This window comes from Condylura cristata, unplaced genomic scaffold, assembly GCF_000260355.1.
Source record: "Condylura cristata isolate star-nosed mole 26May11 unplaced genomic scaffold, ConCri1.0 scaffold00016, whole genome shotgun sequence".
In the NCBI taxonomy this organism is placed as follows: Eukaryota; Metazoa; Chordata; class Mammalia; order Eulipotyphla; family Talpidae; genus Condylura; species Condylura cristata.
The window spans coordinates 4,808,907-4,835,412 of record NW_004567117.1 but is presented as its reverse complement, the minus strand read 5'-3'; the positions used below and the strand labels follow the sequence as shown (position 1 = coordinate 4,835,412).

Here is a 26,506-nt window from a genome sequence, read left to right as displayed (position 1 = left end):
CAAGCCCGCCGGAGGAAGCAGCCCCCCAGGCCGGCCGACTTCAAGCTGCAGGTCATCATCATCGGCTCCCGTGGCGTGGGCAAGACCAGCCTGATGGAGCGCTTCACCGACGACACCTTCTGCGAGGCCTGCAAGTCCACCGTGGGTAAGGGCGCCACTACCAGGCCCGGGGTCGGGCCCTTCTGCGCCGGCTCTGGTCCTGCGCCCTGTGCGCCTCGGTTCTCCTAGCGCCGGTCACCCCTCTCATGTCCAGCTGTGTGGCTCCAGGTGCCCTTGCGTTAGGTAGACGGGCCTCTCGACGACACCTGGGATGGGGGTGGGGGTTGGCGGAGGGAGATCACCCTTGAAAGCCCCTCGATCACACGCCCCAGGCCAGACAGAGGTTTTCCTTTAATCTCCACTCATGCTTATCCTTGGGGCCTCCGGCCGTCCAGCCTCTGCCCCTCAAGAGCTGGTCAAGAGCCCGGCCGGACCCTAGTCAGGTCAGGTCTATTTATGAAAGAGTCCTGTTCCGCTCACGAAGAATATGAGCACCATTCCGGAAACTCCCGGCCCTCTACATTACTCACTCCAGAGAAAAGGTGGTAGAAGTGGGGGTAAACAGGCAAGCCGTGTAGTGAAGTTGAAGCTCTGCTCCTGGCTACATGGTCAAGGTGGGTCATGTTTAGGCATTGCCTTAGCTTTGCCTTGCAGGGAGTGTTTGCACTGTCAGCCAGGCCCTATTTTAATGTTGAACTTCTATAATGTACTAAAAACCAAAGTTTAAAATTCCCAGTGGAGAAACTCAGAAGAGTATTAGGACTAAAACCACACTTAAGCTTTATTATTTTTAACTATAAATTTCGGGCAGAGAGCCTTAAACTGTGCTTGTCTGTGACCTCAAATAACCCAGAAGCTCACAAAAGTGAGGAGGCGCCTTCCATTACCACTCTGATTGCTGAAGTACAGCATTGAAGTAAATAACAGTAGCACCAGGTCAGGAAGCATTTTGTCCTCAGCCTCTAAAATTGAAACTGCGGGGAGTTTTTAAAATGAAGTCAAATGAACTTACCAGGACTTGGCATTGAGGTGGCAGGTTGGTATTTGTGTATAATAGTTCTTTGTATGGAAAACCCCTTAAATGCAGTCAGATAGGAAAAACCCCCTTACATGAGATGGTTCTTCAAAATAAGCAGTGGTAGGCAATGAAGGATTCCCCCAGGGAACATCGAAGAAACAATTTAATTTGGAGTACTGAATTATTTGGAGTACAAATTATTCCATAATATTTGTACATATATTTAATATTGTAATCAGTGGCAGGAACAAAGGCATTAGAGTTTGAGGGTGAATTGGTTTTAAAATGTCATGTTACAAAATTGCATTTAAAATGTGTTACTGGAAAATTAAGCCCACATTTTGTTTTGTCGTTTGTTTTTATGGGGACTGTTTTCCTTAATTCTTTTATGGAATAGGTCGTTTGGGGGTTATTTGTGCTCTTTGTAGCCCATTTGCTTTTAAAATGTTGGCCTTGCGATTATGATTTGAAAATTCAGTAGCATATATATTTGCAGCTATACCTGACCTGGTATCGTATAGAATACATTAAAGAAGGTTTATAATGTAATATCTGACCTAGAATCATATGGAATACATTAAAGAAGGTTTATGATGTTATTTTAGTACCTAAAGTGATTTTGAAAAGAGTTAAAAGCATTTCTGAATTACCGGTCTTTTATGGCCCCACACTTAAAACTATATAAAAATGAGAGATGATATAGTTGTGCTCTGTGCTGAAGAGAAATGGCACAAGCACTAATGAGAGGATAACGGGGCTGGCCTGGGTAATAGTGAGTGAAATAGGAAGCGAGGTGTGCTTTAAAGGGGGACAGAGGAGACATGAGGGAGGATTTCTCTAAACCCCAGCTACCGTGGAACAGCTCTCTCACATTTCTGGGAAAGACTCCTTAGGGGCCAGAAGGGATGGGTGTTTCAAGACCTAGACTGCCATGTTGAGGAGCATGGTGAGAGAGTGTGTGTACACGTGTTTACTACAGTATGTGGAGCCGTAAAGGCCTGAGTTGAACACAGCACTGCCACTGAGACAGTGAAACAAATTGGGCAGGCTTAGATAGGGTATTTGGGGGTAAGGAAGAAACCAGGAAGCAAGGAGGCCAGGCAGTTTGTTCCTGTTTTCTTACAAATGTATATCATCTACCTATATGTGTACATAGCTTCCCAAGCCCCGCCACTGTGGAGTTCCTATACAGCTGGATTTTTTGTCTTGGTCATTTTTGTTCCCTTCACATACAGGCCTGTAGTCCTTGGCTAGGTGTTTATTAGTTGTGGGAAGTTTGGACAAAGATGATTACCTCTGATAATAAAGAGACTTTAAGAAAACAAGTCCGCACCCCTTCAATACCTGCTTCTGCGTTGGTTTTTCCTTCCACTTATCAGGTCACTTACTAAGTACCTAATGTGTGTTGGCTGCTATGCTGCCCACTGGGGACTCAGTGGGGTATAGGACGTGGTCTCTGCCTGGACACAGCTCAGAGCCTGTGGGAACATGATAATCCAAATTGGTAAGGTCAGCGATGCAAATGTGTACGGAGTATTTAGAGAACACAGTGAAAGCCCCTTCAGTAGTGGAGGGTGGGCAGTGGATACAGGGAAGGGCCAGTCAGGAGGCTTTCCCCTTCCCTACCCCCATTGGAATGCTGAAAAGAAATTCATTCCTCAAGTTCCTTTGGAAAAGTGCTACTTAAATATGGTACTGGGTGTGGTATAGAACTATGGTTACCTCACCTGAATGCCTGTCAGCTGAACTCTTAACTCTCAGTGCCCTTCTTATGAAACTACATGTCCTACAGCTACACAGAGAAATACACTTTCCCACAGTGGCACTTCTTTACCTTAACCTGGCATATGTAGGCGCTGCTATGACAGCACAGTTCAGAAAAGACCATGTGCCCAATAAACATGGCAGGAAGAGGCTGTGGCATGTGCCAGGCAAGGTAGGTCTATAAAGGTGGTCACATAGGATCAGGGTCTTCAAGAAAGTGTCTCTAGTAAGTGCCTTTAAAAGAGAAGCCGGCTTTCTTGAACTTTCTAGAAAAGATTGCAGTGGAAATCCTGAGGCATTTGCAATAATCAGCTATTTTGGAAGACTATAAATAAGCAAAATGTTGATTTTTTTTCTTAAATTGATAATCAAATCGGAAGTTGATTTGGCATAAAAGAGACACAAAATTCACCAGGTATGAAAAGCTAAAATAGCTTCCTAATAATTGACCTATTTAGTAAAAATTGCCTTAGTGGAGTATTTTGAACTGGCATTTTATATTTATGGAATTTAGTTACTTAGTTTGATACAACTAGCACAATTTGACATGTTTTTAAAAATTACAGAACAGCTTTTGAAATTTATGAAATGGAAAAACAGTTGGCTGTGGAAAACTACAACTGCTGCACATCACCAAAACCATAGTTATCAACCTTTTTATTCCTCTGTAGCTATTGAAGCTAGTTGTTGATTTTGCTTGGATTGTGATTTCACCAGGTAGCACCCACCTCACCCCACTCCAGCAGTGCTACATTCTAGAATAAACACTAGGATGAATTTGAGAAGTGTGGGCTCTGGATTTAAGCTCTAGCACTCTTCTGTGTCTGAGGGTAATACGTAGTTGTCTGTGCATATAAAATAGAGCATTCTGTTAGTAGTAGTACCTATTTGTTGAGCAAGTATTATGTGGCAGCAAGAGAGACACTTTCAAATCTTTACAACTGTCCTGAAAGTTAACTCCATTTTATAGATGAAGAGACAAAGATTGGAAGACATAAAGAGCTTTACACCATAGCACAACTGGTCAGCAGGGCTGCAGTGAGATCTTTGCAACTAGCTTGCTTTGTTTGAGGTTTATTTTTATGGAAATTCTGCTGTCTCAGAGACAGACATCATGAAACCCTCTCTTCCTGTTCTGGTTGTTCCTTGGCAGCCCTGTGAAGACAGTGATGTCCTTGATAGGGATAGCAGTGAAATTGACTTTTGTTTAACTATGCCCTTATCATCACTAGTCACTTCCGGATTTTAAAATAATGCTCTGTGAAATGAATTTCTTGCCAAAATATTACAACCATTCACCTATCTTAAGTCTTTTGAATATTTATCAACATTTCTACTGATACAGTTAAATTTAAATAGAAAGTAGAAGTTAAGGAGTCTAGATCAGATTCTGATTTTCCTGGACCATAAAATTTCCTCCAAGCACTTGGAGATTAACAAAGGATTGCAGTAGTCCTATTTTTACCAAGTAAGGACATTGATTTTTTTTAATAACTAAAAACAAAAAGGAACTCTTAAAAGTAGACCCACCCCCAAAAGAAAATTAGGAAAGATAGAATATGAGACTTAGAAAGTTCTTTAAATTTAGTTCTGAGACCCTCACTATTCTTTTTTTGCTTTTCTTTCCCACAGTGAGTTAAATTTCACTGCCCAGCCCTGAGAGTTAACAGCTCTTAGAAGATAACAGCTTTATGCAGCTATTTTTCTCTCAGTTATAGGCCTGAGCCCTGTGTTTGAGAACATAGCCCTTTCCAAGGGTTAAGATGAGGGTACACTCATCTGCGCAGGAAATCCTGGTGCAGGTGACTGTTTTTATTAGGACTGACAGTTGAGCTGGAAACAAAGTTGAGGAGTCCAAGAAACAGATGGATGTATATACCCTCCAGAAATGACTGTGGTTCTGCTTTGAATGTTAGCTAAGTGGGTGAAATGCCGGCCTGGTCTCATATACTTACAAGCTGTAGAACCGCTGTCAAGGGAAATGGACTATTTGTACTTTATTCTGAAAACTGAAATCAGAGTTAGCAAACCCAGAGTGAACATATAAAGCCTGGATTACAGTACTAACTTGTGCTGTATTTTGCTCTTCTGTGTTCGTAGACAGTCTTCCAGACTATGAATGATCTGCCTTAAATGTTTTTGCTTAAAAGAGAGTTAGGGAGAGTGATCCAGAGTTCCCTCTGCCAAGAGCCAAAACACTACAGCTTTCCAGTATCGCTCACTCCCTAGCCAGAATGATGAAAGATGATGATGATGCAGGGAGGGTGTATAGGCACTGATGTGTCTCCATGAACATTTAGTTTTTCTACCAGCAGATGCTGTCCATTGTCAATTGTGATTGATTAATTCAATGTGGAGTGATAGACTAGTGCAGAGCACATCAAATTTTGTGGAATAAAGTAACTGTCTTCCAAAGAAAGTGGAAATGCAGTTGTAATGGGGTTGTTCACTTTAAATAAAAATCTATTTTTAAAGATTTGGCTTAAGTTCATTCAGTCTTTCTTTCATTGCTCTGCACTTACACTGAGGAAGAAAGGTTTTATTTATGCAAGATAGAGATCCAGGTTGTTAGATGTTGCCTTTCCTTCATGCCTGTGGAATCTACCAGAGCTGTCTGTTATCGGAGCTTGGAAGTGGCTTTAGAAGGCAGAGTGGATTCCTTTGAGAACTGGTTGGTCCAAAATACTGTGCAGCCTTTGGTGCCAAATACATGGTTCGAATTAAACATTTGTTTAAATTTGCAAGGAAAGCATAGCTTTATACAGTACTCGGCAGATATTTGTAGAAAAACTGTTTATTATGTATGTAAAATGCCATCCTGCTAACCATCTGATAGTACATAAGACTACCACCTGCTTTTGTGGCTAGTCCTTTCAGAAGGGGAAGTAAGTCATGGGCTAGCCATAATAAAATGCTAGAAAAGAGGTAAAATTCTATGCTGCTGTTCTTCAACAGATGTAGAAATTGATTATTCTCTTCTGTTGCACATCTTGTACGTATATCTTTGACATTTGGAAAACCAGAAGTGCAGCCCTAAAACAGTGTCCTTAATTGAACTAATTGTGCTTTAAAAAAACAAAAAACAAAAAACAAAACCCTTATCTTTTTGAAGGGGGTGGGGGGGAACTCAGGCATACCTAACAGAACACTATATTCTATAGAAAATCTTTAACCTTCCAAAAACCAACAGCCTTCATTTTCACCTCAGGCAAATTTATGAGGGCAGTAGCTGATGAATAAAACTCTCCTCGTTTTTCAACCGTTATTTAACAATCTTTGGGACTCCCTAAACTCTCGGTGCCTTCTCATCTTTAGGCTTCCATGTAGAATCTCAGCACCCTTGATGGGAAAAAAATCACATAGCTAAAGCAATTTTCACTTAAAACATTTGACCTCCTCGGTCACTGAACTAGTACCCTTTATTGAGTGACTTCCCATTATGATTAAGTGCATTGTATTAAGTGTGTTGTCCATATTCTAGATGCTCCTTAAGAGGTATTATGTGTATGCAGGAGGAGCGGGTTTTGGAGGTAGACAAATGGACCTGGATTTAGCCCCAGCTCTGCCACAAGCCTTCAGCTGTCTTTAAGCAGGTGACTTCAGTTTCCTGAAATATAAAGATAAAAAATAAGTAGACTTACACTCTTTTCCTGTCTCCTGATCCAAGAATAAACTGGAATAAAATATCATATATTTTGCCTACAAAAGCCAACTGTAAATGTCAATTATGATCCCTTCTAATTTATATTATACATGCAAACTTCTAACACACTTTGAAAAATAATCTTTAATCTTTAGAGAAATCTGAAATACGTAGAGGTGAATATGAAAACAAGGTAAACGTGTCACTTGGGTGAAGTACAAAATCCATTTGACAATTCACACATTTTTATACTCTGAGAAGGAAAAGTTCTTACCTTTTTGTATATATCCCACCATTTGATCATCTGGGTTTTTATTTTATTTATGGGTCCTCCTCCCTTATCAATATCCTCATCCTCATATAACCAAGAGGTCAAAATGACATGGTGGCTTTTCTGATGGGGAGAGAGGGTTCCATCTGCAGCCAGTAAGCAAAGAGGCTACGGTGCCAGAGCATCCAGCCAGACAGCCCCCTCGCTCTTTCTGGCCACACAGAATTCTTTTTTAACATTAAATATGTTTATACCTCAATCCCTCATTCTTCAGGAAAGGCTCCCTGAGGAATCAACAAAGAACACATACAGCCCAGGTTCAAGTCTGTGCTGGGCCTAAGGCTTGGTGATCTTGAGAAAGTTACTTTCTGACTTCAGTTTTTTCATGCTAATGGGAACAATAACACCTACCCCATAAATTTTACAAAGATACATTGCAATAAGTTAATATATATAAAGCTCTGAGAGTAGTACCTGAAGCATAGTAATTATGCTAAGACCTGTAAATCTGTCATACATGGAACTTCTGTCTGTCCTGACCAGCTCCAGGGTAGCGAACACTGGCTGCTCTTTGAAGCCAGTGACCTCCAAGTCTTCTCCCAAGCCTAATGCAGTTCGCGGCTTTGCAGTTGTAGGTTCCAGTCAAGCAAGCCTATCTCATGATGTGCCTACGTATGCCTGGGACAGAGAGACACAGGTGGTTTCTACTTACTGGAATAGACAAGGTGTGTCCAACCTGGAATGAAAGAGGCAGACTTCATTAAGATTAGGATAGACACTTGATATCCTCAGACCCAATAAACATTTTTTAATGACAGTCATTTTACTATTTCTAAGACCATATTAACAATACTAGTACTTAGTTTCTATGTCATTGAATCCTTGTAACTCATGTAGAAAAAGTCAGATAACACTGAATAACAGGGTGTCTCAAGTTTGCCTCCTGGGGACAGTAAAGCCAGTTTGCACTGTCTTTCCTTTAAATATTTTCCTTTTCCTGCAGGAGTGATGTGCTTTTCTGAAAGGTGACAGTATTTAGGCAGAAGACTCACCTTATGTTCAGGGTATTTGTTTTCTAATGTTACATTTGTCCCCCATCTATGTGGGGTATTTCTAACATCTCACAGTGAAACTGCTAGAAGTCTTCTTCCTTAGTAGAAATATTGTGTCAAAAATGGAGTAATAAGGTGTAAGACATATTTTTAGAAGAAAAGCCACTCTGTATATGTAAGATAGTTACTGTAAAGTACCAATAATATTACATTCACTGTTTGAGAATTACATCAGAATCTGAAGTCCTCATCCTGAAAATGTTGTCAATTACAGTCTGTAGTCTGGTCTGGTGCAAATTCCTAATAGTGGCAGAGGGGATGTGAGGAGGGAACAAAAGGGGAGGAAGTCCATTGGCTGCAGTCATAGGCATGGATCATATGGTTATTTCTGCTGCTGTAAAGGAATGTGAAGTAAGAAGCTTTTTATAATGTCTTATGGCCCAGCAAAAAGAAATACAGTAATGTTTGGAAATGCCTTTCCTTAAGGAGGACTTAGAAATCTTATCAGCACAAAGTATGAGTGACAAATACAGAGAAGAACAAATGGAAAGGTCAACTTTGTTCTTTAATAGCTTGCTATGGTGATTCTGGATCACTTGCGGAACAGGTACTTTAACCTCAGTTTTCTACCCATCTGCCTTATTTTAACAATCTGTACGCTGTGGTATGAATTTGAATCTAGGTTCTACCACTAGACTAGTGTGTGCTCTGACCTTAAAGGCAAATTAGCTTGTCCTTTCTCTCTGTCTACTCTGGTGTTTTCAGCTCTTTATGGGTAGTAAAAGTACCACCTCATTGGATCGATGTAAGATCCCCTGTGTTAGATGCCAGGCACAGTGTTTAATGAACATCCACTGTCGTTAGTAAAGGAAATTAATGTCGTTAGTAAAGGAAATTAATGTCATGAAGACATTAGGATTCAAACGGAACAGTCTTAAGCCCATTGGTAAATTATAGCCCTGTGGCCCATCTCCTTTATGATTGAAGGATTTTTTTAGAAAGATATCCATAATGTTGGTAAATTTAAGGAAAGTAAAATATAGGTATGTTACCAGAATAATTCACTTCTGTGGCCCACTTCTCATCTAAGTGACTGAATGTAGTAATCCCTTCTCCACCAGGCCATGTTCCAAACCCTGATGGCTGCCTGACACCATAGAAAGCTCAAAACTCCATGCATACTATTATACTATGGTTTCCGTATATATATATATAGACACACACACATATATAAATTAGGCACAGAGATTAATTAGCTCAAAATAGAACCATTTTAACAATATATGTTATATTGCAAATGTGATCTCTGAAAATCTTATTGCACATGATATTTTTTGACCTCTGTTGACTGGGCGTAACGGAAACCTCAGCTACTGTAATAATCTGCTAAGATGGATATATGTAAGGAGGTAATATGCGTATATTAAAATGACCCTGTCTTTTTTTAAACATTTATTTATTCATATAGAACTGGGGTACAGGCCAGTGATGCAGAGGGTGAGAGGCTTCACCAGAGACAGAGTGGGGAGCAGAACAGGCAGATCGATGAAGTACACTGCTGAGGGGAGCAGTGGGCGGGTCAGGAGAGGTCTGCCTCGCCATGTGGATCTCCTCGGGGCAGGCGGGAATTGAACTAATGCGGAAGTGGCTTAAGCTTCTTAGTGCAGTGCTTTAACCTGCTCCGCCATCAGGGAGGGCCAAAATGACCCTGTCTTTTAAGGGTTTGCCATCAGTAATAGGAATTGCAGAATAAGTGAAATAGGCCTTTTCTAGAGTGATGTGTCTGCACCAGGCACCCTGGATTTCAGTATTCTTTTACACTGCTCTTCCACTTAGACCCTCAAAACATGTGCTGCCTCTCTATGACCTGTTTTGTTGTTTACTAAGCAATCCTAAATTTGCCTAATTTTCCCCAGAAATAATCAGCATTTCTGCTCACATATCCAGTATTTGATGAAGAAGGGGAGTCTGATTTCCATTCATCAGATGTATTATGTTGCTGTGTGTGTAGGCTGGTGTCCTCACAAGGCACAGGTTTCATGGGGGAGACCAAAAAGAAGGAAAAAAAAGGAAACATAACTAGGAGAGGGTTCAGGCCCAAGGACCAGGGGCACAGATGAGGAAGTTGTGTATCGTGTGGGGCAGTCAAAGTGTTCAGATGGGACATCACGAAAGATCACAGACCTCTGCAGACCTGAAAGGTGCTTGTTGGCCAGGTGTGTGGTGTGACTAAGGTCTTAGAGGGCAAAGACTGGGGGCCAGGGGATGTGGAGGGGTACTGATGCTTTTCCTGACAGTAGAGATACCTACAGGAAAGGGTTTTCAACAAATAACTGTGACTGAAAATAAGATTGCCACACTTTTGGCCTTTATTTGTACACATTAATGCTGACTTTTCCTAAAACTAATCTGCTGAATGTTTGAGCTGTTGATAACTTGTTACTGTTTTTTTTTAAGGATCATTATAATTGTTATGATGTGTAAATATTAAAAATAGGCAACATGGGGATAATTCGACGATGTAAGGTTTATAGAAATGTTAGTTGTATACAAGCACATTTTCAAGGAAGTTTCTATACTATAAGCTACTTAGTGATCATTAAATACCTCAAATGATATTTCATTCAAGGAATAGAACTTTTTCTTTTTTAATTTATTTATTATGCATACAGAACTGGGGTACAGGTCAGAGGTGTGGGAGTGGTGAGAGGCTTCTTCAGTGACAGAGCAGGGAGCAGAACAGACAGATCAACAAAGCACACTGCTGATGGGAGCAGCGATGGGAGCAGGGTACAAGACAGGAGAGGAGAGGCCCGCTGCGCCACGTAGATCACCTCCAGGAGCAGGAATTGAACTCACACTTAAGTGGCTGTGGCCAGCCTGCAGAGCTGTGTCCCAACCCTTTGTACCACCAGGGAAGACCCCAAGGAAGAGGACTGTTTTAATGACTTGTTTCCTTATTTGAAATTTTAGGTTTAGCCACTGTGTGTTTTTTGTTGTTAGTGATATTATTCTAACTAATCTGCTCACTAAAAAGTCTCTTTCAGTTCATCTTGTTTTCCTGTTAAAATTAGTAACATTTATGAACAAACTTACCACTTATTTCTAGATTTTGAATATTACTTCCCTTTCCTTTTTTTATTTATTAAACCTTGTGGTTACAAAATGATCCTAGTGTAGGACTGCTAAAGTTGGATACAGTTGTTGGAGTGGGTTAAAAACAGTGTCTGACACAAGCTCCCAACAATTCTCAGCAGAAAAAGCAGCCTAGTCAAAACGAAACCTTCTTTCTGGCTGTTTCAGAGGATTCTTTTAGTTGATTTGAAACAGAGCCCACAAAAGAAATATCATCTGCCAGTTTTTTTAAACATAGTAGCAGCCGCTGTGACAAGTTATATAAAAGTTACAGCTCCTTTAACTAAAATTAAAAAAAAAAAAAAACCTCAAAGAAAACAAATGATCGTAGTCAGGACAAAATGTGGATATAATTTCTAAATCGCCATCTAAGTGTAACATGGTGAGGCCCTAACCTTATGCTGCTATCAGGAAGGCAGCATATGGTCATTGTGTTAAAGCTTTTAAAATTCAGAATATCTCTGAATTCTTTGTTTTGTTTTGTTTGATTTTTGTGTTGTGCTCTGTCACTGCAGTTGTGCTGTTCTCTTGCAGTGGAGTCATTAAGGAACTGTCAGAAGATCCTTAATGACTGGTGGTGCATATGCGCACTTCCTGTTTCAAGGCTGTTTTAGAGATGTCCACTGGCTTTGAAAAGCAAATCAGCCCCAGAACTGAAAGTGAAATTGAATGAACCAACTTTTACTCAAAGACAATTGAAATTATGTCTGGTGTGAAAGATTAAGAACTGAAATATTCTATGTTCTAGGCAATATTCTAGCTTTATTTTCTTGTGAAAATTTTCATCTACACCACTTCCCTTTATTGTACAGAGTAAGACTGCACACACCCCACCCATTCGCCCCAGGTTGCAAACTTGCCTGTTGGTATTGCACTGGTGTCTGCAGTGTGTTACTATTTATAAAAGCAGTCAGTCACATGTCTTTCACCTCCAGAACATCATCTGACTTCGAAGTGTTGCATGGGTTCCCTGAGAAGTGGAGAGCCTGGGAGCAGCTCCCAGCGTGGGGCTGCTGCCTGCCAGAGGCTGGCAACTGGAGCCCCTGTCCTGGGAAGCAGGGAGAAGAGGGCTCCTGGGATGGTGCTTGGTCTTTGCAAATTGAGCCAGTGTCTCATTGCTTCACTTTCTTAATTGTCACCTTTGTGTTTTGAAATATTTAAGCTATCTCTGAGAGGCATGGAAGATAACTTACACAGATGAAGATTTATTCAGAAAAATTACCTGAAGCATTAAGAACTGAATTGGAAAGGGATGGTACCTGCTGACTTGCTTTTAAAAATGAACAAAAATTAAAATTGGTTATGTTAGTTTGTATGAGTAAATTTTTTTAAATAATCTTTATACTGTTGATTTATATCTACCTGGACTTTTTGTGAATAGCTGCTAAAGTGAAATGCAGTAACTTATAAATCCAGAGTAAGACTGTTTCCATTACAGACTGTTTTATAGAAGACTTTCCCCCAAGATAGCATTCTTCATTTGTTAATGAACTTATTAAATGTAATCTAAATGGTTTTATGCTGAATATGTGGTAGTGATTTTATTATGAAAAGCAAATGTGGGCCTCCCTGGTGACCTAGGGGTTAAGTCTCAGCCTTCAAGGGCTTGAGTTCCATCCCCAGCCAGGGGCTGACCCACATATGGTGCAGCAGGCCCCTCTTGTCTCCCCCACTGCTCCCCTTAGCAGTGTGTTTCAATAAATCTTCCATTTCTGCTTCCTCACTCTGTCTCTGATGAATCGTCTCCCTGCCCCCCAACACCCTGCACCCCTGACCTAAACCCCAGTTCTATGCAAAAAAAAAAAAGTTTTAAAAAAAGAGCAAGATGTGCTGGATAGATAGTTCAGGGTCTGCATAACAAATTGTATATGAAAGCATAAGAGCAGTAAAGCTGACTGATAATTACAAATTCTGATTTTTTCTTTTGGGACATGGTGACATCAGAGTTTGTTTTTATCCTGATACTATAAAAATGTGTAAATAGGATTATTTTTGTGACAAATTGTATATTTGCTTTTGTTTCATTGTCATTTGTTTTATCTATAGGTGTTGACTTTAAAATCAAAACTGTAGAGCTACGAGGAAAGAAAATTAGGTTACAAATCTGGTAAGTGGGAGAGTCTGCACCCACTAAAAGCTAGCTGTATGTGTTTAACAGTCCATATGCTTGTCTAATAAAATTAACTGTTTGAGCTGGTTTGCCGCTCCCACTTGATCTCTCATTTTGCTCATTTTTAAATAATATGAACAGTGCTGCTGTAAAAAAGAGAATTTAGATAAGCGTCCCCATACTTCATACTCCATTTGTACACAGAGTTGTGAAAGAATGTTACTTCATTAATAACATTATCATTAATGTCTCTATTAATGTTTCTTGTTACTGTTGAGTTTATTATTGGAGCCTTTGTGCTTCTTTTAAATCATTTCATATTGTCTAATACAGTCGCTAAAGTAACTGTTCAAATGCTTCTCTTCCTGTTGTAAAGTCACTTTGACAGTATTCAGAGGAAATCCAATATATTCCTAACCAGACTTGTCCCTAACAATTTCAGGGTAAACCTCTCACAGACAGATCAGGGCCCTCCCTGGTGGTGCAGTGTGAGCCTCATGGGCAACATGGCTTGCATACCCCTGCAGCCTAGTACTGACGCCACGAGACACGACCCCCATTATACCAGCTGGAATAAGTCTGGAACCCCTTTGTCACATCCCAACCAGCTGTGTGCAGCACCAGGGGCTAGCTGTTGGTGCTCAGCAGCCCACTGGTGGTGTTAGGAAACCTGTCCATGCAGAAAGGCCGGCTCTGGCACTGGTGTGGAAGCACCCCGCCGAGGTACCCTCGGAAGCCCTGTGGTGTTCCACTGCACGGCTGCAGCACACTCAGCTTACTAACTCCTCTCGGCAGGTCACCTCCGCTCTGAGTGTGTGTCCACCGTGTGTGTGTGTGCTTTCATCTGCGTTAATTGCTGCCTCACCTGTGGCGTCATCGGTCACCTAATGCTTGAGTGTTAGTGCCATGCCTCCATCCTTCATCTGTGTCCCTGTCTGGGGCGCACCCGCAGCCGAACCAGCATTGCTTGTCTGAGGTAATGTCTTCATTTGCTCATTTGTTATTATATATTCCACCTTAAAGATTTTGTGGGGCTTGTTGGGTAATTTGTTTCATGGTTTTGGTTTTTGGCATTTTTGTTCTTGGCTTGATTATGAAACATTAACATCTCCTCAATATTTGATACCCCCCAAAAATGCTGTTTCTTATTCTCCTAGCCCATGGCTGAAAAGCCAGCAAACAGTGTTTTGTGGGCTGCTCCCCAGTTTTTTTTTAACTAAATGTCAATAAACTATCTCCCGTGATCTGCTGTTTCTAATTAGAAACTCTTGAAGGTAAAGACTACCATTGAAAGGACTCTGTGTCTGTGGGAGAGATGTATTTAACTGTGAGACGTCTCAAAGGCAGCAGTTATGAGAGTTTGTAAAGCTTGCTCAGTGCATTCAGCAGCATCTAATGGTGACATTATGACCTACAAAGACTGAACTTAATATATACTCCAGTTCCCATAGCAAACAGTGGCCATCTAACAACTAGAAAAGATGTTCCGATGTCCTGAGCTTCCCTGGAACTCTACCTAGGAACACTGGCTGGTGGTAGTGGATGCTGCTGGTGTCTCACTGCAGGGCATTTGAGGCTTGTCTCAGAGGGTCCCACCTGAGGAGTCCCACTGGGGGCCAGGGGTGGTGCAGTCCAGGAGATGCACAGGACACTCAACCATTTTCTCTTACATTAAAGCTTTCCCTAAGAAAACTCTACTGCTTCTTGACACATCACTCCTCAGTCTTCATTCTCAAAAATTTTAAAACTACACGGCATTGCCAGAGAATTTAACTGAGGGAGGGAAAATTCGATTCATTGACTTAATTGAAAGGTTGATTATGAGTTTTCCTCAGGAAAGAGCTCAGTGATTAAGTTAGGAAGAAGGATGTCCCCTCCTGAAGGAGTTTTTAACATACACAAAATAATAGGGACTTATTAATCACATAATATGCAATATTTTTTTTTTCTTCTGGAATACTTAAAGGATAAAAGACCTTTTTTCTTCATTGTTGTTATCTAGTAAGTAGAAAGGAAGTATTGGGTCACAGTTCATTATTTAAAGTATCAACATGCGGCCACTTTGGGAGTGGGGCGCAGTCCCTGAGCTGTGCGCTCTTTGTTTTCGCTCTGTTCTGTCCCCAGCTGAGGGTGTGGGAGGAGCCAGTGTTGTTGGAAAGAATACTTCGCAGGGACTGTGCAGCCTCTGTTCTGGTCTCTGTTCTGGTTTCGTAGGCTGTCAGCTCATGTAAGCTTTGCCAGTCCGTTTCCCTAGAGGTGTCTTGTTAAAATAAGGCATTTTTAAAATAACTTCTGGATATAGCTAATATAAGAAAATAGTGTTTACTACAATATTTGTTAAAGAGTTTAAAAAATCAAAAGCTGTAGATCACATTGTCACTTTTATATCATTTTATGTGATTGCCATATATTTCTGTTCTTTGATTGCCTGCGGTCACAAAAAGGGCCATTTTTTTCCAATTCTATACTTAAAATGTTTGTATATATAAAACTTTTATATCTAAAATAAAATGTGTCAACCAAATATATTTTCATTGATTTACATTCAGCTACCTCACCAAGCTACCTCATCATGCTGCTTTAGAGTCACTATTAAAGCCATGAAATGTATCTCCTACCTTTAGGCAAACAGAATTAAGATGCCCCATGTAAGGGTTTCTGCTCTCCCTCGGACTAGCCTCCACACTTGGAGGTTATTATTTGAACCATTGTTGTTATGTTGGCATTAAGCTGGTTTACTTTCATCCCCACTTTAAAGAGGTCAAACATTTTCTACATGAAAGGGGCTCCTGCCCTGCAGATTAAGATTGTATAGCTTAACTGGATATGCTGACTACAGCAAATCATGAAAGTTTTGAAAAATTGTTTTATGAACAAACAGAATCATGAGAATTTTTCAGTAATTAAAAAAAAAGATTTCCTGCTAGCTTAGCAAATGATGACTTCACTGGCATTAATAAACTGCAGATATCTAGAAATCAGCTTTTATCATTATAGTCAAAAAGATAAAGAGGGGGAAAGAATAGGATTCTGCATCTTTCTAAAAAGATGAGTGAAAAACATTGCATCTAGCTAAAGATTAAAATTTCTTAGAATAAAGATAAGTCCAAATGGTAGATAATTCCAAAGAGGCTCGATGAAGATCTTATGTTGATTGCCGTTTGAGTTTGAAATCCTGCTGTGTCATGGTAACTAATTTTTCAGTGTAGAAATATATGTTATTTGGGGTTTTTAAAGAAAGGAGAGATAATATTTCATAAAAATATTCATACTACACAGAACATTTTTTAAAACTTTAAAAATATTTGTCCAAAGCTTAATTTAAACAAGTAATTCTTGTGATAGGAAGGGAAACTGTTCTGAAAAATTAATTAACTCCATTAATTTGAAAATATTTTTCAGATCTCTAAATGTCTGGGATTCCAGAAATAATGGTATTCACTCATTCCTAATGTAAATGGCTGGTAGCTGAGTCAGTTCATTTAGTGCAGTATTTAAGTTGGTAGAAATTATGAAGAATTCAGCCCCCATCTATCATATTAACTTTTCCAATCCTTGGCAATTCTAGGTCAGAAAATAAAGGTCTTTTTATACCTTGAAATAGCATCCGGCTTTGTTGATAGCCTGCTGTGGCCCAGGCATGCTGTGGAGTAGATCCTGTAGGTAGAAACGGTACCACCTCAGGCCTCCTGGTCTTCCATTTTCGGGCAGCTCTGGAACTAAGCAAAAATAGCTTTGCTTTATGAGAAATTGTTTTTGCCAACAAACTTTGTTTATCATAATGACACACCACCAAAGAGAACTAATTTGGTGGCAGGTCTAATCTAAACAAAGCTATAGACCTCTAACACCATTGCCAAAAGGTGTTTTCAGATCCCCAGCCCCACTCGGGAAGTGGGGTAAGTGTCGTCTTAGCAAAATCAGAGGGAAGTGTCCTGTTAGCAAAATCAGACATTAAGCAACCACATTGGCTAAGGGAGAGTTAAAAGGAGCCTTAAATGCAAATTATCATCTATGAACTTCCTCTGTGTTCCTGCCTTTTGCAGAGGGTGCTACATCTGCTGCCATGTCAGGAAGCTGAGTTCAGTTCACTGAGCTGAGCTCTCCAAAGAAGCTGAGCCTTGAGCTCAGTACCTGGGGCCATTCACTGCTCTGCTCTTGCTGGCACAGAGCTTACCACAGCACAGCTGCTGGCCACCCACATAGGATTTTGGCTTTTTGAGGAAATTATATTACTATTATTAGGCCAGTTTATAAAAGCAAAATACCTAGAAATACTGACTGAACATAATACTTTATGATTTAAAAATAGAACAGCTTGTCATTAGCCACCTAGCTCCTTGTACATCTTTGTTTTTTTCTCTTATTCCCTCCGTATCAATTCTCTTGAGAGTGGGAAGGAGTAGTTAGCTCCTTCTAGAACAGAGTTTATGACTTGGGGTAGGGGACAGAGTGTGCTCATGTGCATTTATTTATACAATTATTTTACATTTATGATTCTAGAATGCTGAAAAAAGTATAAAGCTGATGTTAAAGTGAGCTCCTTGGATATGAGTTAAGAAACCAAAATTTTACTTTTATGCTTAAGGCTATGTATGAATTTTCACACTGGAAAAATACTTCATTTGAAAAATACTAAGATATTGCTATGTGTGTGTGTGTGTGTGTGTGTATACACACACACACACACACACGTATATATATCAGATTTTTAGCATCTTTATTTAAATTGCTGCAGGATTAACCTCTTTCACCCCTTTGATTATAAATATCTTTTTACCATAAAAAATCCTCATTTCTTACTTGCAAAATTGACTTGAAAGAAACTGGGACCTGTTTTTGTTTGAGTATAAAAAGCTAGAAAAGGCTCCCCCCCTCTAGCAGTAATGAGTATACAGTGACAGGATTTTCTGGTCACTAGAAGGAATCAGCCTGTTTGCATTGAATTTGGGGTTGCTTACTCTGGTTATTGTTTTGGGAACCGATTTTTACTGCTGTTTCTTAGGGACACAGCAGGGCAAGAGAGATTCAACAGCATTACCTCAGCTTATTACAGAAGTGCCAAGGGGATCATATTAGTATATGATATTACCAAGAAGGAGACATTTGATGATTTGCCAAAATGGATGAAGATGATCGACAAGGTAGGTGTTAGCAGTTTTTCTCTCAGAAGCGAACTCTTCACTGTGAGTGATATTCCCTAGAAAAGAAAGAGGGAGAATAGCATGCTTTTTTATACTGAACATCATTTTGTACATATCACAACACTCAAAGTAGGTAGATGTTCTTGTGTTATAGGTGGGGCAAAGAAGAATTAGAATTTATCCCAAATCATCTTATAAATAATAAAACCATGTTTTTATTCTTCTATCCCACACTGTGACTTCCAAGCCCACAGTTGTGCAGTCCATGATATAAGACTATTCCTATAAAATTAGACATAGGACATTCTGGTCTCCGGAAAGTTCTTTTGAACACATGTTGTGAGTTTTCACAGAGTAACAATGTCAATGAGATGACCTTCTCTGTGGTGTCTGGACAGTCAACTGTCATGACCACCTGCTGGACAGCTGCCCTCAAATTACAGATGTCCTTTGGCCCCTTTGGCTTGGTAATCTAGACAACCTGTGTCTGTATAAGTACTATAAAACTGTGGTTCCCTTCTAAGATATGTGTACCCAAAATTTAGAAGGCAGAGCAGTTTGGGGTGAAATGTGGAACAGTTTCAACATTCTGAGTTTTTTTCCCCTCGTGCAGTAAGTTGATGCTTGGTTTCTTTGACTAATAAGTGCATGATACACTAGGATTAGATTTTGTTTGCAAATTTTATTAAACCCTTCTGTGACATAATGCTGGAGAATGTTGGCTGCCACTTTTACCAACTACATTATCACTGTGTGCCTGTGAAATGCTTTGGGGCCCAGAATGACCAGTGTTACAGAGGTGACCTGGGCCAGACTCAGCCGGCCCCACTCCTGGTGGCCTGATGCAAGTCACTGGTCCTGGTTTCCTTGCTGCTAAAACCACAGAGGAAACTAGGAATCAGCCATTCCAGTGGTTCTGAAAATGGCTAAAATTTTTAGAACAGTGGAATGAATTTAAAATACCAGGCAGTGGCCTCTACCCAGAGGGCTCCACTAGGTTCTTCAACTTACGAATCTGCTGCAGATCTTGAGAGTGGTTCCTCGCCTCCCTCTGATAACTTTGCTCTTGCTTTTTTTTACTCTTTTGTGGGAGATCAGTCTCATTCTTGAATGCTTACTATGTTCCAGGCACACTTTTCACTGCACGGCAGCCCTATGCAGGGGCACTGTTACCCTAAACCTGCACTCAGAGCACGGGACCCCGGTCCTGAGTGACTCAGCCAGGGTCACACTGTTAGGTGCCTTTTGCTGCAGTCTGTTGCAAATCACTTTGTAGAACACACAAAATGAAGTAAGATAGTCAGGAGATTTTAATCTGTTTGAAGAGAAAAATTCTATTATGCTAATATATTTTCTTTTAAGTTAGAAGTGGAGTTTATTGTTTTTTCTAATTATGAATTTATGATACCTTCTTCTTACAGTAAATCTGGAAAAATAAAAAAAAGGGGGGGGAATTCAATGGTTCTATTGTTCTGAAAAACCAAATTGGATCTGTACTCCATAGAATTTATGTCCTGCTTATTCTACTAAAGATTCTATCACAAGGGCTTTCCTGTGTCATATTAATATTCTTCCAAAGCAAATTTTTTTAATGATTGAATGCTTTGAATCATTTTTTTGTGTGCTTTGTTGAATTTTGAGGGTTTTTTTCGTTTGTTTTGTTTTTTCCTCTTTCCGGTCGATGATCATCTAAAGTGTAGAGTTTTGCCTGTGTTTTGAATCATTTCCAGAGGATAGACTGTTTGGATTTACTAGCTAAGGCTAAGAACATTTGTGTGTCTCCATGTTGCTTTGATGCTATGAGCCCTGTAAAAATGTCTGCCTCACTTGCACAACCTTCCCTTCCTGGGACAGGGCAGGTACTCAAAAGTGTATGGAGTAAATGACCAAGCGAGTGAAAAGTGCTGGATTGGTTTACATTTCCTGTTGGATATAACAATGCCCATTTTTAAAATGCAGCTTCTTTTAAAATTTCACAGTATGCCTCAGAGGATGCAGAACTTCTCTTAGTTGGAAATAAGTTGGACTGTGAAACTGACAGAGAAATCACCAGACAGCAAGGTGAAAAGGTAAGAGAAGCAAGGGGACATGTCAACAGTTCCCAACTCTACATGTACTGGCTGAACACTACAAAAACATGAACTGTTTATTTCTTTTAATAAGTTATCATTTAAATTACGAAGTAATTATAGCTATAATTCAGTCTTTGTTTGCTTTTTGAAAAATTCCTTTCCCAAAAAATGTAGTAAAAGCTTTATAACCTAACCTGACAGTTTTATTTTTTTTTATAATATAATAGTTTATTTTTACATCATTTTATGCCTTTTTCCATCTCAGTTGTAATCCCCGTGGGCTTCCCACCCACCAGTTCACTCATGTGACATCACCATTATCCAGTGCACTTTCCCGCCCCCCCAGTTTTGATCCCATTCCCCACTCTACCCCCGTAAAATGCCTCTGGTATATGGCTGTTCATTATCATTATTTTCTCGCCTGGTCCATTATACTCCTGCTGTGAGTGAAACCATCCGGTACTTTTTCTTTTCCTTCTGGCTTATTTCACTAAGCATGATCCCTTCCAGCTCCATCCATGTTGCTGCAGAACGCATGTGTTTACTTTTCTGATTGCTAAGGAATATCCCATTGTGTATATGCACCACATCTTTTTAATCCAGTCATCTACTTTTGGGCATCTGGCTTGATTCCATGTCTTTCCTGTTATAAATAAAGCAGCAGTAAGCAGTAAACTGTATAACTGACAGTTTCTTATTGTAAAATTCTTTTAATGATTTTTCACTTATTCAAATGTATTGTAACCATGTAGAGAGGAAGAATAATGTTTTTTCTTAAGTTTGCACAGCAGATAACGGGGATGCGTTTCTGTGAAGCAAGTGCCAAGGATAACTTCAATGTAGATGAAATCTTTCTGAAACTTGTTGATGACATTCTGAAAAAGGTAAAAAAAAAAAATCTACTTTCTGGAAGTATTTTACTTGAAACCTGTTCATTGATCCTTCATTGTTTCTTGCTTGAGCATTTTTCATTTAGAATGTGTGGTAAGTTTGCTCAAGTCCCAGGTGAAGTTGCTAACCCAAGCAGAGGAGTCCAGTGCAGTCGCCCAGCGCTCTCCCTCCCGGGGCGCCAGTGCACCGGCGTCCAGTGTTTCTGCTTGGCCTTCACTGTGGTTTGGTGAAGTGATGGGAGCAGGCATAAAAGTGTGCTGTCTGATTTGACATTTGCTTTTCTTCTTTGCACAAGAATCAAGCTCAGTCCGGCAAGGAAACGTTGGTGAGCAGAGGCTCTGTCCTGCCCCCCCTGTGCTGCCTTAGGAGCCTCCTTGCCCCCCTTAGCCTGTTCGTGGTGCTGAGTCACGGAAAGTTGCTGCAAATCAAAGTTGCTTCGCTGTGAAGCAACAGCTTCTCCAGACTTATATTCAGAAATTTTTAGTTAGAACTTTAAATGTATACTCTTTTACATATGCTGAGTTCAAGCATAATTTGGAAGCCTCTAATGTAAATTGGTAGCTTAATACGATTTCCAAGAGACTTTTTTGAAACTGTTTTTATAGAGTTAACATTGGCTAGAAACACTGTATATGATTTACAGAGAAAGGATCATACCCTTCAGATGTATGTTACCAAATAATTCAATATTGAGAACAGAAATATTTGTTATTTATTGATGCATTACATTTTTATTTTATTGAGTTTTATAAAAATACTTGTTTATGAGGTCCATCTGGTCTCTTCTGCCAATGGTTTAGTGGGCTGGCTAGTGTTCATGTTGGACATGAAATACTTGAACCTGGTTTTTGTTTTTCAGCTTAATATTTGACTGACTAGTTAACTTGGATGATCAGAAAGCTTTTATATAAAGATCTTTATGTAATTGTACAGTTTTCAAAGCACATTCACAGATTGTTGGCTAAATATATTTGTTTTTACTCTGTCCTTAGATGCCTCTGGATATTTTGAGGAATGAGTTGTCCAACAGTATCCTCTCATTACAACCAGAACCCGAGATTCCGCCAGAACTGCCTCCACCAAGACCACATGTCCGATGCTGTTGATTTGCTACTTTGGAGACAAAGTGGAAATGATTCCTGGAAAGGGGAAGGTGTTCTATTCTGCACTACAATCATTTTGAAAATTTCCTTTCGCACTTTGTAATCCAAGTCAGAGCTATACACTAACTTGTAAATATGCACATATGCAATCTTGGGTAAGTTTTGGTTATAAATCACATATTTCCCTCCAAAATTACTATATTTCATTCATTATCCCAGTGTCTAGTGTATGCACACTGGGAAATGTAGTACTTCTAATATGAAGAATGGGAGAAATGAAAGGTATAATATTTCTTGAAATAAATAATTGTCCTTGTTAATTATATTAAGAGGACAAAAGATATTCTGATAAGAAGAAAGAATGTGGTGCTTTGCTTACTGTTTTAAAGAAAATTTGTAAAACTAAAGACTTTTGGGAAAAAAGCTATCTTAAGTGCTTTTTCTTTATTTACAAGACATTTCCCCCAGCTATTGCATCTTTGAAATATTGGGGTATTTCTGCCTCAAAGCAAAACTTCATTCATAGCTGTCATTGAAGGTTATTTATTACTGTTATGTAATGGTAGGATATTACTACTTAGAAGGTAGGATTTGACTTGGTCCTGAGGCCACAGAGTCTCTTTTGGTTTCCTAATAGATGTTAAAACCTATGCTTTTAAGAACTACAGAGATTCAATAAAGAAATAAGTGGTTTTGAAACTAGAAGATTTTAAAACAACGCTGCTGTTCTAAACAAATCCTGTTTAAAGGAATTTTAAAGAGATACATTTTACAATATCAAAGAACATACATGTATTTGCCTAAACATTCTATACCTTTGTAATGGTAAAACTTCTCTCCTTTATGGTGAAGCTTATTCCTATTAAGCGTAGACTGTGGTTTTTATTTTTTGTTTGTTTTGTTCTATTTTGCTTTTGTTTTTTTCTTTTTTCTTTTGGTCTGATAATGAATTTGTGAACTTTATCTTTGGTATATCTATATCTTTTATTAAACTGCACTGTTTTGTTTAGTCATGGTAAATAAGTAATTATGTATTTGAATAACTTGGGGTGTCTTGAGTGTTGTGATATGAAAAGCATTGTGGTCTTTCTACACTAATGTGCAAATAAAATTTTGTATTTATGAATGACATTTGAGTTGACATATTTCTTTGTGTAATTATAAGTTGTATATCTGACAGTATTTTTTATAACTTCTACCACCTAGTCTTTGAGTGTTTTAGATAAGAAAAATGTGTTCTCTGTTCTAGAAAATAGTCTGGTAGTTTCTCTCTTGGGTTTGATTAAATTTTTGTCACAGTAGGATTTTCAGTTTTCTATACTAATGCTGCACAATTTTTTTTTAAGGCTAGTCATTCAGTATTTATAATATAAGTGGTTCAGAGATTTGTCTTGCACACATGATGTACTTAAGGATAATCATGTGATAAGCAGAAACTTAGCCTCTCTTGACTTTTTTTAAAGGAAGTTCTCCTTTTAACAATTGGAAAGAATACATTATTTTTTTATAGCTTATTGCCTTAGATTTGGGTCTCATTTGATCCACAGAAAAACTGAGATAAGTAGAGACAGGTGTAAAATGAATTTTTGCTTACTTATCTATGAGGAGGAACAAAATCCAAGAAAGCAGAAATAGTCACAAAGACCCCAAAAGCTAGATTTTTGTTGTGGCTACATTAAAGTTCTAGTTTATGCACTAAATATTAAACTTAGTTAGAATTTGCCTTCTTCATAGAGAATAGTAGATTGATTTATTGTCAAACCAAACGATTTGCTTTCTTCCTATGAGTGACTTACATTCCCAGTGAGAAAGTACTTCTCTTTTAGATTATTTAACGCTTAGAAATTGTAGCTGGGCCCACTACTGCAGAGTAGGGCAGGACATGATATTCAGGCCTATTATTTATTTTGCAGTACCATAATTACAGAGTTGGAATTTATTGTGTGATTGCTATATGGGAGACTCTGCTTGGGGACTGTAGGGGGTACAACCAAGGTAAATGCATAGTCCTTGCCCAGAAGGGTTCATCAGGTAAAAGAGATGAGTAAAAGGCAGAAGCTTCCATCCTGATGTACAAATAGAGTGAATCCTAGTAAAGCAGAGGAAGGAGAAGCCAAGGATAGTGGGGACATCAGTGAATCATTAAATGTGCAAGGCAGACATCTAGGCGACTGTATTCAAAAGCTATCCATTTAGAATCAAAGGTAACCTCTAGAAAAAGAATGTACTGCTAACTAACACAAATATGCCACTTCTAGCTTCCTCAAACTAGCCTGCCTCATAGATGTTTGACTAAGCCTGTTCTCATGATCGATGCAAGTTAATCACTAGAAATGTGGTTGAACTGCCTGCATTCATACACAAAACCTAAACATAGATCCTCACAATTACCCTCACAATTATTAACTACAAGTTAATACTGAAAGGGTTTTGAAAACTGAAAGGAAGGCTGATGAGTTTACCCTCTTGTGGTCAGTCTGTTCCACAGACTTAGATTAGAATTCTCTTTAAGAAGCAGACAAGGCTGCACCAGCCCAAATTCACCTGCTGTTGGTAGAACAGCTCAACAAAGGAGGAGCGTTACCCACTCTACACTGCCGTCAGCCAGACATCATTCAGGGGCGGTTCCACCAGGACTGAAGATCTAGTTATTCGGAAAAACTATACAGACCAATTTTGTAATGATTCCATAAATGTCAGCCAAGTCTACTTTCTTTAAAACTTACTCCCTAGCCAGTAAAATTTAACTCTTTGGTCTCAACCCTTTTCTCCAAACCTATATAATCTCATTTCCTTTCTTAACCAGGGAGGCAGATTTGAGATTTTTCTCTTGATTCCTTGTTAGTCAACTAAAGTCCTTTTCTCAAAAAGCTAGTGTCAATGGTACCAGCCTCTGCCCATCAGGCAGTGAGTCCTTTATATGATAACAATTCTATCTGCCCTGGATGAAGCAGAAGTGATCTGGAGCAGGAGGATGTGGGTACCTGAGAAGGAATCATGAAAGTAAGGTAGGAAAATGGATTAAAGATGAGGCTGAAGACAACTGGGCTGATTTGTGTGGCTGTCTATTCTCAGCCAGTCTGGGATAGACCTATCTAAAGTGCATCAGGTTGTGAGCCCCACACTCAAATTCTCCCCCCCCCATATTTTCCCCCCTCTACCCCCACACACTCCCATCCTCCCCTGTACAGAACCTTAGGCACTCCGGGGAAACGCCCCAAGTGTGATCTGAATGGAATTCTGCACATGTCACCTCAGCCACCGGCAATCCAATAACTTGTATAATTTCAGGGTTTTCCCTTTGTTACAATCTCCTTGGCCATAAATTAGCTCCGATCTGTACATGTTAGAAGAGTTCTTGTTCTTTGCTAGAAGCCCTATCCATCGCCTCTTGTAGCTGGTGTCCAAAGGAGCCAGCAACACTTGCTCTCTGCTTTCACAACTGAGTCCTGTGCCCATCCAGTCCAGTCACTGCTGCCTGGCTGCCATCCACAACCACACACAGTTCCTCAGCAAAATCACCAACCTGTGTGTGAACACAGTGACCCAGCATTAATAATGTGCTCAATGTCTGCAGCACTGAGCACTCAAGAGCCTTAGGGCCTCGGAAATCCCGAGACGGCCCTTGGAATTTTCTGGCCTCTAACATGTTAACAATTCACAAGTCATAGAATAGCCTGGTGTTCAGGAACATGGTCACTAAAGACAGTTGGTATAGATTGGTATAGACTGGGTAGAGTGCCATCAACACCACTTAGTGATGGGGATTTCTTTTTTTAAAAGACTTTATGCATATAGAGACTGGGGTATAGGTCAGAGGTGTGGAGTGTGAGAGGATTCACCAGAGACAGTAGGGAGCAGAACAGGTCCACTGACTGAAATACACTGCTGAGGTGAGACAGGAGAGGTCTGCTACACCATATGGGTCACTCTCCCAGTGGGGATTGAACTCTTGGGTAATGGCTGGTGATTTAACCCTTTGCACCACCCAGGAAGGTCCAGTAATGGGGATACTTTCTGAGAAATGTGTCCTGCAATGATTCGGTCATTGTGTAAACATCGTAGCATGTAATACTAGAACTATATGGTGCAGCCCATTGAGACCACTTTCCTACACAGCATTAACATGAAACATCATGACTATTTCATTTCATTTGAGAAATAGGGATAGTAAGTGGTAGCTACTTGTAGGGTTGTTGTGAAGATAAATGAGTGAATATCTATAAACTTAACACACAGCAAATATTCAGTAGTTAGCTATTGC

General features: G+C 39.7%; 1 protein-coding gene across 1 annotated transcript in view; it reads left to right on the top strand.

The window, feature by feature from the left end:
• The window catches only part of RAB12 (RAB12, member RAS oncogene family), a 27,837-nt gene extending 4,466 nt beyond the window's left edge, over positions 1-23,371 (top strand). The window contains exons 2-7 of the mRNA XM_012725773.1: positions 5-145; positions 12,969-13,029; positions 18,038-18,176; positions 20,156-20,245; positions 21,028-21,132; positions 22,132-23,371. Of these exons, the coding sequence (XP_012581227.1) occupies positions 5-145; positions 12,969-13,029; positions 18,038-18,176; positions 20,156-20,245; positions 21,028-21,132; positions 22,132-22,245 (650 nt within the window). The 3' untranslated portion in view covers positions 22,246-23,371. The remainder of the gene's footprint in view (positions 1-4; positions 146-12,968; positions 13,030-18,037; positions 18,177-20,155; positions 20,246-21,027; positions 21,133-22,131) is intronic.
• The last annotated feature ends 3,135 nt before the right edge of the window (positions 23,372-26,506 follow it).